Consider the following 12110-nt stretch of genomic DNA (forward strand, 5'->3'; position numbering starts at 1 on the left):
GCCGCGCGGGGACGAGGACGAGACAGGCGCTCGCGTGAGGCCGCTCGCTCCCTCTCCCGCGTGGACGCTTGTAACCCCCTACTGCAAGCGCACCCGACCTGGGCGCGGGACGAACACGAAGGCCGCGGGATTCCCACCTCTCTCACGCCAGTCTCCGGCCACCTCGCTTCCCCCCTTCGCGCTCGGCCTCGCGCTCGACCCATCTGGGCTGGGGCACGCGGCGACATTCACTCATCGGCCTAGGGACCCCCCGGTCTCGAAACGCCGACAGGATGTGAGCGTAATTGGAGCACTTTTGAATTTGTAAGTAAAAAAATTGTCATTTCAGTTTCTATCTTGTTTTAATTGATTCTAGGACAACACCACTGATTCATTATTTAACACATAGATTCATAAAAAAAGAACAGATTGGAGCACCAAAGGTTAAACAATTTGGTTTATATCCAATACAATAGAAAGATGGCAGGTAGGTTCCAAAGATTGTGTGAGGAGGGAAATATTGGTAACCCTTTAATTTTAGAGGATTTCCAATGGGACAAAGAGTGGGTGGACAATCAAAATGAAACAGTTAGAGAAGGGGATGATCTTGCATGGGCTCATGTGGATGATGCAATTGGTGCTTCTAGTTCACTTCAAGGTCGCAACTTCCCAAGAAGAGCCTGATATGAGTCTGTTTATTCAAGGTGTTGTCAAGCTGCTGCTACACAGGAGGAGAGAGTTATGGAAGAGGAAGAGCAAGGCAACAAGGGCAATGAACAAGATGATGAAGAGTACATGCCTAATGATGATGAAGAAGTGGATGACTTTGGTGAATCCCCACATAGCAGTCCAACTTAAGCTGGTGCTAGTGGTAAAGAAAATGCAATGGATGATCTTGATTTGGGAGATATTTAGGGTATCTAGTATATATCTAGTTGCAGCAGCAGCTTAGCTATCTAATGAAGTTTATTTCCTTCCAATTTTGAACTATACTTTGTTGCTATTTGATTTTTAATTTGAACTATATGTCTATATGTCTATATATGGCTATTATGACTTATGAGTTTATGACTTATCATTTATGTGGCTGATTTGGTTCAGTTTGAGGCTTCAAATGAGGTAAGCCTTGCTGTTTATTTCAGTTTCATTTCAGGATTCAAATGAGGTGAAAATGCCCTTTCTTCATATATAAATGTTATATTGTCTATATGAAGTCATTATATAGGTAAAACAACCACTATATTGGCAAGTCGACGACTAGTCGACTGACTTATCGACTAGTCACCAAGTCGGTACCTTGTCGTCTCGACTCGACTTGTCGACTTGAAAACCTTGGTTAAGATAAAAGTTTCAATTGATAAAAATGTGTTTTATTGAATAAAATTTATCTGCCAAGCTGCATTGCAACAAATCCAGAACCGAACGCGCAGCCACATGCGGTAAGACACCATTTTGGTGCAGAGAACCGCAGCAAAGAGGCAAATGCAGCGCCAAATTTGCTACGTGGGGAAGGAGGCAGAAGCTGCATGCATCAAGTGAAGTCCACCGCCGAAACATAAACATTTGTCGTTCTGGCAGCCTGCAACTTCGTAGATTTACATCAATCACAGCATCTTTGATTTCCTGGCATGAGTCGTATAGGTCACAGACTCGCAGTGAAGTAGAATGGAGATACTAGTTATCTGACCCAAAAAAAAAGTAACAATTTGAGCAGAATGATTTGAACCATGAAGGAAGCCAGTTACGGGACACTGCTAGCTAGACTAGCTCCAAGGACAATCGAATGCACACTTGAATTGAATGGTGGACGGCCGGGGAACACGCTGCGCGGCGCGGCTCCTCACGATGCTGCGGACGTGGGCATGGATTTCCTCTTGGCGGTCTTGCCGGCGTCGGCACTGCCGCCCCCGACGTCGACCTTGTAGTACCGCACGAACCAGTCGACGAAATGGCGGAGGCCGGCCTCGAGCGAGGTGGCGGGGCGGTAGCCGAGGTCGCGGGCGGCGTGGCTGACATTGGCGTGCGTGAAGGGCACGTCGCCGTTGCTCGGCATCGTGACGACGCGCTTGCGCGCCTTCCTGCCGAGGAGCTTCTCGAGGATGGCGAGCATGTGGGTGACGGGCACGGGCGAGGTGTTGCCGAGGTTGTACACGCGGAGCGGGGCCGGGCCGCGCTTCTTGCCGGACCTAGAGCCCGTGCTCTTGCCGGCCGTGTCGAGCGCGCCGAGGCAGCCCCTGACGACGTCGTCGACGTAGGTGAAGTCGCGGCGCGCGACGGCGCCGTCGGCGGCGCGGAAAAGCGTGACGGGCTCGCCGGCGACGATGCTGCGGGCGAAGGAGAAGTAGGCCATGTCGGGGCGGCCCCACGGCCCGTAGACGGTGAAGAAGCGGAGGCCGGTGATGGAGAGCCCGTAGATGTGGTTGTACGCGTGCGCGATGGCCTCGCCGGCCTTCTTGGTGGCGGCGTACAGCGACGCGGGCCGGTCCGTGCGGTGGTCCTCGGAGAAGGGCGCGTCGTCGTTGAGCCCGTACACGGACGACGAGGACGCCCACACGAGCGCCGGCTGCGGGTCGGCGTGCCTGGCCGCGGCCTCGAGCAGCGCGACGAGGCCGGCCACGTTGGCGGCCACGTACGCCTGCGGCGCGCGCAGCGCGTGGCGCACGCCCGCCTGCGCGGCCAGGTGCAGCACGTGCGTGATGCGCGCCGCGGCGAGGAGCCGCTCCAGCAGCGCCGCGTCGTTGACGTCGCCGTCCAGCACCAGCACGCCGCGCGACGCCAGCAGCCGCTGCCGCGCGCGCTTCAGGGACGGGTCGTAGTAGGCGTTGAAGTTGTCGAGGCCGACGACGCCGTCGCCGCGCGCGCTGAGCGCCAGCGAGCAGTGCAGGCCCACGAAGCCCGCCGCGCCCGTGACCAGCACGGACAGCGCCCCGTCCCGCCGCGGCGCCGCGCTGCGACGCACCTCCCGCTCCCACGACGCGGCGCCCCGTCCGTACGCCGCGGCGGAGAGGATGTAGGAGCGGGAGAGCAGGGACGGGTAGTGCGCGGCGAAGAGGACGACGAGCGCGATCGTGGCGAGCACGGTGGCGCGGAAGAGCAGGTGCGAGGACGCCGACACGAGCTGCTTCTTGGCGCCCGCCGCGCGCCGCTCCGGCCTGACGCCCTTGGCGGCCGCGTCCACCACCCCGGCCGGCATCCCGTCCTCCTCCTCTGCTGCTGATGCGGTGATGTGAAGTGGAGAGCGAGTGAGAGTGAGACTGATAGCGTGATGAGCGATGACAGCTAGGGCGGGCCGCCGCGGGCGTGAGATATAAACCGAGGTGGCCGGCCGCGGCGCGCGGGGTCGCGGATTCGGTTGCCTGCGGCTGACGGTGGTTTAGCTCCCGCAAACAGCGAACGGGTGAGGTTTTGCGGTTTTGCCCGAGTGGATCACCGTGCTCACGCTCGCGGGTGCAGTGGTGCGTGCGTCAGCACGCAGCAGCGGCAGCCTGACCGCCGTGTGTCAGGAGTCAGGACTCAGGATTCACCGCGTGAAGTCTCCAGGCAGGTGCGCGGGAATGAGTGAGCTCTTGTCCGCTTCCTCCAGGTATCTGCCGGCCAATCACCTCACCTCCGTCCAAGTCTCCAACATCTGCCTCGGGGCCCCATTTCGTAGTGGGAGAAGTCGGCGCGGCGCTGGCCAGATCCCCCCCCCCCCCCCCCTTTGCTCCTTTGAAGCTGTGAAAAATCGATGGCTCATTCCATTTTCACATTGCCCGTGATTTTGCCTTGACCCTCGTCCACGTCGGCTTCGCTTCCAACACTACAGCGCACACTAAGCTAGCTAGTTGAGACTTGAGACCCACTCCAAGGCCATGTTCCGTGACCTTTTTACTCATTTACGAAACAACACATGCTGAGTACCGAGCCGGACGACAGTTTGTAAAGCTGTGGGGACGGAGCGAGTTGCCATGAGACGTGCACCAGCTAAGGAGTACATAAATTGCACTAGCATAGAGCAGCTCGATCAGCATTGACAGATCGCCTCCCGTATGAAAGCAGTAAACATAACAGTGTCCCCATGCTTTGCCAACAAGGCAGGAAAAGTGTGCTAGGGCATTTTATATACGCCAGACCAGGGACGTTGATTGGTGCAACGAATCGACTTATGTAGGCTCTATCTGACGTACATCTTTTCGGTCCACTTCTATAAAAACCTACTGAACCATCTAAAATCAACGTGAACATAGAATCGATCGAGTCGTTGCGATCTAAACCATATGGACTATTTTGTCTTTTCTCTATATATAATCTCCACGATACTTAAATTCTATGTACAGTCAGATTCTTTCCATAGCTAGATTCTCAGAAAAGGTCCTCAGAAATAAACTAAACCAAAGAGACCCACAATGTCGTGTAGTGAATCGGTGCAACACATTAAAGATTTTCCCTCCGGTCCCTTTTAGTAGACGTTTTGGATAGCATTTAGCATACCGAATGCAAGGACTACTTTCCGATATTACCCTTATTAAATGTGTCTCGCAGTTGTTTTTTCTAACTTAACCGGTTATTAAGGGTGCGTTTGGTTGCGGGACAGCTAGAACAGAGACGTCCCCTGATGTCCTCTCTCATCTCTCCAATTTTGAAGGATAACTGGGGGTAACATCGGGATAGTTTTGTCTCAACCCTTGATTCTAAACCAAACAACCTTATTTGAGGGATCGTCGTATCCTGTCCCGTTCCGTCTGTCATTAACCAAACGCACCTTAAGTCTCCCGTGAGATACACGGATGGTGCGGCCTGGGTACGAAATCTTACTGCCAATGCCTTTCTTGTTGCGATTTTTGCATGAAACGTTACTTTATGTGGCTGTTTTTTTTTGGCATACGCATGGGCGCCATGTGCTCTTTGCATGCGCGGCCTTTTAGCCATTTTTTGCCTGCATGCGCGGGTATCATAGGAATCGTTAACTTGTCAAATTATACTCTTGCCATGTTTGGATCCTCGCGGCTAATTTGTTTGGCCCTATTTGGATCTTTCACACGCGCTGACATTTGTTTGCCCGTGGCTAATTATTAGCCGGCAAATAATTTGATAGCAACATTTAGCCAGAGTATATTTGGAGTTTTGGCTAATAGATATCTTTTCTCTTTAGACGATCTATTAGCACCTATTAGCAAGATCAAATGGCTAATGGACAAATAGTTTATTAGTCCTTTGGCTAACAATTAGCCAATTTATTTGCTAGTTTATTTGAAAGCAAATGTGCTAAAATTAGTCGGCAAACCACACGGATCCAAACAAGACCGCCTTATAACAAATGCACTGAAGAGTTTAAAAATAATTTATTCTAAAATAAGTAGGGCTTTAGCTACGTGTCGATCTAACTTTAGTTATTTTTTTGACCTTTTCTCTTTGTAGAAGCGCGATGATTACATCTTTGTAGGTATATATATGGGAGTGTGTGTACAAAACAATGGCAGTGTGTTTCCCTGCTCCCAGAATGAATGTTCATCATCCAAGGTAATGGACCCTACGTGCTTTCGCAATGTCTCCCCACGGCAACGAGGTAAACTATACTTACGTGAACTACGCTCTCTCACGGTTTGACGGCAAAAGCCAGCACACGACCTAAGCGGCGCGAGGGAGGAGGGGGGCTGCTCGAGCAGGGGCCCCAGCGGCCCGGCCGGCCCCGGATGGCACACGCGGTGACGTGTGGGTCCACGCGACGGAGGAAATGGTGCCGCCTTGTGTTCTGTTGGCGCCAAAAAACGGAGGACGCCACGTCCTTTGACGGAAAATATCTTATGCAATCATTTATATTGGTGCAAGCGTGCAATCAAGCAGTTTGGTGCATCTAATCTAGATCTAATAATGATTGTTATTTTATATTTAACCATGCCAATACTACACTACGGCTGCGACGCTGCATACTGTACGTACATCACGGGACCCTCTTTAATTCGAAATATTGCTATTTTGGCACTTCTAACGTGAACTCTCTGCTATTATGTGACCCTATGTCTATGACTTGTAGGACCATTTGTGTCTATGATTTATGGGCTTGGTGGTAAAATAGAGAAGCACACAACTGAGAGTGACAAAATAGCAAATGACCCCTTTAATTCAGCCGAGTAAACCACACCCGCTGACGTTACCACGCTGTAGATGGCACAATTTATATTTACGCAGAGGTTTGAAATAAAGGGTGAAATAAAGGATGTAATAGACTGCTGAAAATAGCTTAAGAAAGATGAAGCCTCCCTCTTTTTTTAAAGTAAAAACAGAGAAAAGGGTAAAAGGAACATGACACCCTGCGTTAAGAAAGCTTGGTAACAAATATCAAGATAAGTTGCCACCGACTAGGGCTGGACGAAATACTTGTGGCTCGTTGGCTCGCTCGACTCGTAGCATGCTCAGCTCGGCTCGGATCGGATCATTTAAATTTTTACACGAGCTGAGCCAGCGTCCCAGCTCGGTTTCTTAACGAGCCAGCTCGAGCTAAGCTCGAGCCAGCTCGTGAGCTAACCGAGTTGCCACATTGCAGCATACCGATTCGAGCCGGCCTTTCACAGTTTCACTTCTTTGGCCCATCAGCTGTAAGCCCGGGCCCAGCGCTCACCGCTCAAACAGGCAAACGGGCAAACGGCCACGGGCCACCGCACCAGGCTTGGCAAACGGCGTCTAGACACCAGACTCCAGTGTCAGCCGCTCCCGCTCAGCCGCGCGCCAACCCTAGTCGGTGTCTCAGCGTCGGTGACGGCCGACGACGACTCGACGGACGGCGGCTCGGCACTCCACTCATCTCCACCGACCACCGGTCAGCGGTCCAGGCAGCGCCGCGGCGCAGCGCCAGCGGGCAGCGGCCAACCGGCCACCGGGCACCGGCATCGCGCGCGGCCGTGCGCCCAAACAGCCACTGCTCCAGGCTCCAACAGTCCAGCGTCACTGCTCACTGCGTCTCAGTGTCTGCGTTAGGATCCAGCGTCACTGCGTCTGCGTCAGGCTCAACGTCGATATCCAGGCATCCAGCCCTGTGGAGGAGGAGAACACTCCATTGCCAGCAAGTTTGGGGTCTCGATCTCGAACTCGAACCAAGCAACTCACAAAGAAGCCACCCATTTTGACACAGAAGATGCCTGCAGCGACAACATCATCGGCGTCCGGCAGTCGGTCTAATGTTTCTATATATGTGGTGAGTATCCAAAACTTCAAATGCTAAGCTTTTGTTGTCTTCACATTCTTTGTTGTATGCTAGATTGTAATGTTGGATTGAAATGCAGGAACCAACAACTAATTCTAGAGAGGAGGAAGACAAGGAGGAGGACAATAGCCTTGACATGGAGGATGATTTCTCTCTAAGCCTATCTTCAGAGGATGGTGGGAGCCAAGGTGAAGATGAGGTTCAGGTGGCACAAGTTCATAATGCAAAGAGAGGAGTCAAAAGGGCAAAGGGTGATGTTCCATTATCTCCTTCAAAGTGTAAGGTCAAGAGGGCGAAGCGAGCCGATTGCTAGAAGTATTTTAAGGTGGTCGAAGTTCAATCAAAGAAGAAGTTTGGGGAAATGGTGATGAAGGCCAAGTGCAAGTTTTGTTACAAAATATATGTGTATCAACCTGGGGGTCCAACATCACAACTGAATCGACATCTTGATAAGTGCACTGCTGTGAGTACCCTGAAACTAGGGTACCCCTTGCTACTGTATAAAGACACAGTACCCACGCGGCTATCTCTTAGTCGCGTGGTAAAGGTGCTGTGTGTGGGACCAAACCATGACTCGCTCCAGCCTCGGGCGACTACTCTGGGTCCACAATAGCGCCTGACCCCACCACATGGGTGGGTCCGGAGCCGCCACATGTCTAGAGAAAGTAATATACTCCAAGGCATCAGCAGTGAGTCCGGACCCCCATGGGAGAGTGCTGGACCCCTTGATATACAATCTGGACCTCCAAGGTTGGTCTAGGACCTCCACGTGTGCAAGCCGGACCCCTGGAATGGGATCCGGACCCCCCATATGGGGTCTGAGCCGCCCACAATGGGGTCCCAAGGTTCTAGGACAGAACATACTCGGACCTTGAACAGGGCCCAGGCGGGGGTCCGGTGCCGACACGTGTCCAGACCTAGTCTGGTGGGTTCTGGACCTGTCTGCATACACTCCTGCTCCCCGCTCAGGCGGAGACCTGTTGCTGCCACGTGGCATACTACGCGCGGCTTAAGCCAACGGGCAGAACCTAGCATGACGCCTCTGGGATACGCGTGCCCTTGCATTCATTACGGATAACATGTGCGCCTGTCCATTCCACTGACAGGTGGCGTGCTCAGTCCACGATACGTGGGTCGTGCTGTTATTCACCATTACTCGCACGTTTCGGCTATCAATGTTGCATGGACTGCAGTCATCAAGACTCCCGGTGATTACTCAGGCGTTACTAGCATTACTTACTCACATAACATATTCCTTCCATTATGCTCCTGGGCCCGCATGTCGGGGCTCAGCATCCTTGTATGTGCCTCCCTTAAACTATAAAAGGGAAGGCACACAATGTTACAAAGGACAGACTCTCAAGTTCACATACACAAGCTCATACACACTCAATACAACATACACATAGTGGAGGTAGGGTATTACGCTCCGGCGGCCTGAACCACTATAATCCCTCGTGTGCTCTCGTGTTCATCCCAAATCCACACAACAACCGCCTACCAGAACAAGTTGGACAATGCAAAATCAAAGGTTGCTCAAGGTACTATCAGCTTTGCTCTTGATGATGGTTCTCTTGTTGTTAATCCCACTGAATATGATCATGATCACACTAGAAATTTGATTGCTAAGATGATTATTGTTCATGAGTATTCACTTCGAATGGTAGAGCACAGATGGTTTAATATCTTGATGAAATGGATTAATAACAGCTATGAAAGTATTGGTAGAAAGACTATAAAAAATGAGTGCATGAAAGTGTATGAATCTGAAAAGGACCTTCTAAAGAAAACTCTTAGAGAGGTCGAATCCATAAGTTTGACTACCGATCTGTGGACATCTAACCAAAATGTCCAATACATGAGTTTGGTTGCACACTACATAGATGTAAATTGGGAATTGCAATGTCGTGTACTAAACTTTGTGGAGTTGGATCCTCCCCACACTGGTGTAGTGATAGCTCAAGCTATTTTTGAGTGCCTGGTTGAATGGAAAATTGAAGATAAAGTTATCACAATCACACTTGACAATGCTTCAAATAATGATGTTGCCATCACCAATTTGACATCCAAGCTTCTTGCTAGAAGGAATACACAATTTGATCCCTTGTATTTTCATGTTCGTTGTGCTTCACACATAGTCAATTTGGCTGTAAATGATGGCTTGCAACCAATAGATGATCTCATAAGTAACCTTAGGGAAACAGTAAAATATTTCAAGAGATCACCTAGTAGAATGTACAAGTTCATGGATGTTTGCAAGGAGTATGCTATAAAAGTTGGAAAAGGGCTCTCTCTTGATGTTAAAACAAGGTGGAGTTCAACATATAGAATGTTGGATACTTGCATTGACTATAGGGCTGCTTTTGGTTACTATGCTGAAAAAGATCATAACTATATGTGGGAGCTTTGCAGTCGCAATGGGACATGTATGAAAAGATTAGACCAATATTAGGAACAATGGCTGGAGCAACCACTGCATTTTCAGGATCAATTTATCCCACAGCCAATGTCTTCTACCCTTATATAGTGAAAGTAAAGATTGCATTAATTGGAGCAAAGAATTCTAGTGATCCATATCTATGGAGTATGGCTGCTGCCATGTTAGAAAAATTTGATAAATATTGGGAGAAGAGGAACAATATCATGGTTATTGCTACGATCCATGATCCTAGGTTTAAAATGAGGTATATTAAATGGTGCTTTGGTCAGATTTATGACTCCATTAGGTGTGAAAAGGAGTTTGATGAGATCAACAAAGAGTTGGAAGGGTTGTTTAAGAAATATGAGTTCTTGTATCGCCAAAAAATGGGTGATAGTAACCAAAACACTCAGACAACCTCTTCATCAATGGGTACAAACAGTTCACTAGCAGCTGTAGTTCCAGATGAATTTCAGAATTATTTGGAGTCTAGTGCTACAGAAGGTTCAAAATCAGAGTTGCTTATCTATTTAGATGAAACAAATGTGCCTACTAGTGATAAGAATTTCAGCTTGCTCCCCTATTGGCAACAACATGCTCATAGGTTTCCAGTAGTCTCTGCTATGGCAAAGAGATTTTTGGCTGTCCCAGCAAGTAGTGTATCATCAGAGTCCACTTTTAGTACTGGAGGAAGAGTGGTTGATGATTATCGGAGTTCTTTGAAGCCTTCAACAGTTCAAGCACTAGTTTGTGCATCTAGTTGGATAAGGGGCTCTCAACATGAGAAAACTGCACCTATTCTTGTGGTATGTAATCTTATTATAGGTTGTAACATAGAAACTACATCTAATGTTTCTTTTAACTTTTGTTCTATGTAATGCTAATGTGTCATGTGTGGACTGCTCAGGAGGGGGATGATGGTTATATCGAGTTTGTGGAGTTCCCTAAGGGTGTGGTGGCAAGCAATTAGTAAGTATAATAGCTACTAACATCAATAGTGTTGTATTGATTTATAAACTATGCTGATTTATAAAGTTTTATACAGGCCGGAGGAAGATGTGCTAATGGTGGATGCTAGCCTTTTGGTTTTGGTGGCATGTTGCTGTCTAGTCTAGCTGACTTGCTGTGCACTTTGTGCATGTCCTGCACTCCTGCTAAGCTGCTAGTGCAATAGACAGAAGTGCACTAGTGTCATCCTTTTGGTGGTTAACTGGTTAGTGGTTAGTTGGTTGTAAATTCTAGTGGTTAACTGGTTAGTTGGTTGTAAATTCTGGTGTGGTGGCTACTTTTGTAAATTAAGCCATGAATTGATGTTGTGATCATGTGATGCATGAAGCCATGGACTGATCACAGATACATGGTTAGTGGTTGCCTGGTTGGTTGTAAATTCTAATGCTGTGAATTGTGATGCTTGAAGCCATGAACTGATGAATGTTGTGAACTGATAAATCATGAATGTTGCAGGCTGAATGCCTGATTATGAAATGTGATTTGTGTTGTCACTTTTGAACTATTTTCTGGTGTTAAATTGTTTTTGTATTTGTGTACATCAGTATATATACATATGTGTGTGTGCAGTAGGTTTTTTTGCTGTGGCTCGTGAGCCAAACGAGCCAGCTCGAGCTCGTTAACGAGCCGAGCCGAGCTGCTCTTCTGGCTCAGTTGTTTAACGAGCCGAGCTGAGCTGGCTCGATATCTAGCCCTACCACCGACTAAGGTATACTACACTACATCATATACTACTATGCCTTTACAGAATTTACACAGATCTACGCTACGCTAGCAACAAAAGAACACATGTCACTGCACATTTTTAGAACAATGACAGACATAACTACTACTTAAATCTTTATGACATATGATCGCACCAGCTAGCATAGATAGGTGAAAATTCTTCATCCAGCGGAGTACTTCATCTTTCAGTTGAATCATGGGTTTCCTGTCCATCTCCTTAAGAACTATTGGATAAGATTATGTGACTCTATCTCTATCTTCTTTGCCTATATAAATAAGCCCTCTTGTACCCTGTACGATACATCACATAATAGATTTGTTTTCCCGTGGTTTTTTCTTCTTCACATTGGAAGAGTTTTTTGCACATTAAACTCTGTGTCTCATTTTTCCCACCTACGATCCTAACAATTGGTATCGGAGCTTGATGATAAAATCAGTTTTGCTATTTGGCAGATTCAGATGAAGGCTGTTCTTACTCAATTATGTGTACGAAATGCGTTGCAACCGTGACCTGCTGATATGACTGATGATAAATGAGAAGATCTTGATGAAAAAACTTTGTCCGCCGTATAGCTCAGTTTATCTCCTGATGTTCTGCGTGAAGTAATGAATGCAAAATCTGCATCAGAATCGTGGAAGAAATTTGAGGAGCTATATATGACCAAAAGTCTTGCTAATAAGCTCTATCTGAAAGAGCAACTTTATACTATTCGTATGGTGGGAGGTATATCTATTCAATCACATCTTAATCAATTTAATTCTATTTATGTCGACCTTGAGAGTCTGGATGTGAAGATA

General features: G+C 48.4%; 1 protein-coding gene across 1 annotated transcript; it reads right to left on the bottom strand.

Annotated features, from left to right (window-relative positions):
- Window positions 1–1529: 1529 nt before the first annotated feature.
- On the bottom strand, window positions 1530–3351 carry LOC103642738 (UDP-glucuronate 4-epimerase 6). Its single transcript, XM_008665940.3, has one exon. It carries the CDS (start codon window positions 3170–3172, stop codon window positions 1820–1822), a length of 1353 nt encoding a protein of 450 aa, XP_008664162.1. The 5' UTR covers window positions 3173–3351; the 3' UTR covers window positions 1530–1819.
- Between the last annotated feature and the right edge of the window lie 8759 nt (window positions 3352–12110).

The sequence above is a fragment of the Zea mays genome, chromosome 1 (genome assembly GCF_902167145.1).
Source record: "Zea mays cultivar B73 chromosome 1, Zm-B73-REFERENCE-NAM-5.0, whole genome shotgun sequence".
Classification (NCBI taxonomy): domain Eukaryota; kingdom Viridiplantae; phylum Streptophyta; class Magnoliopsida; order Poales; family Poaceae; genus Zea; species Zea mays.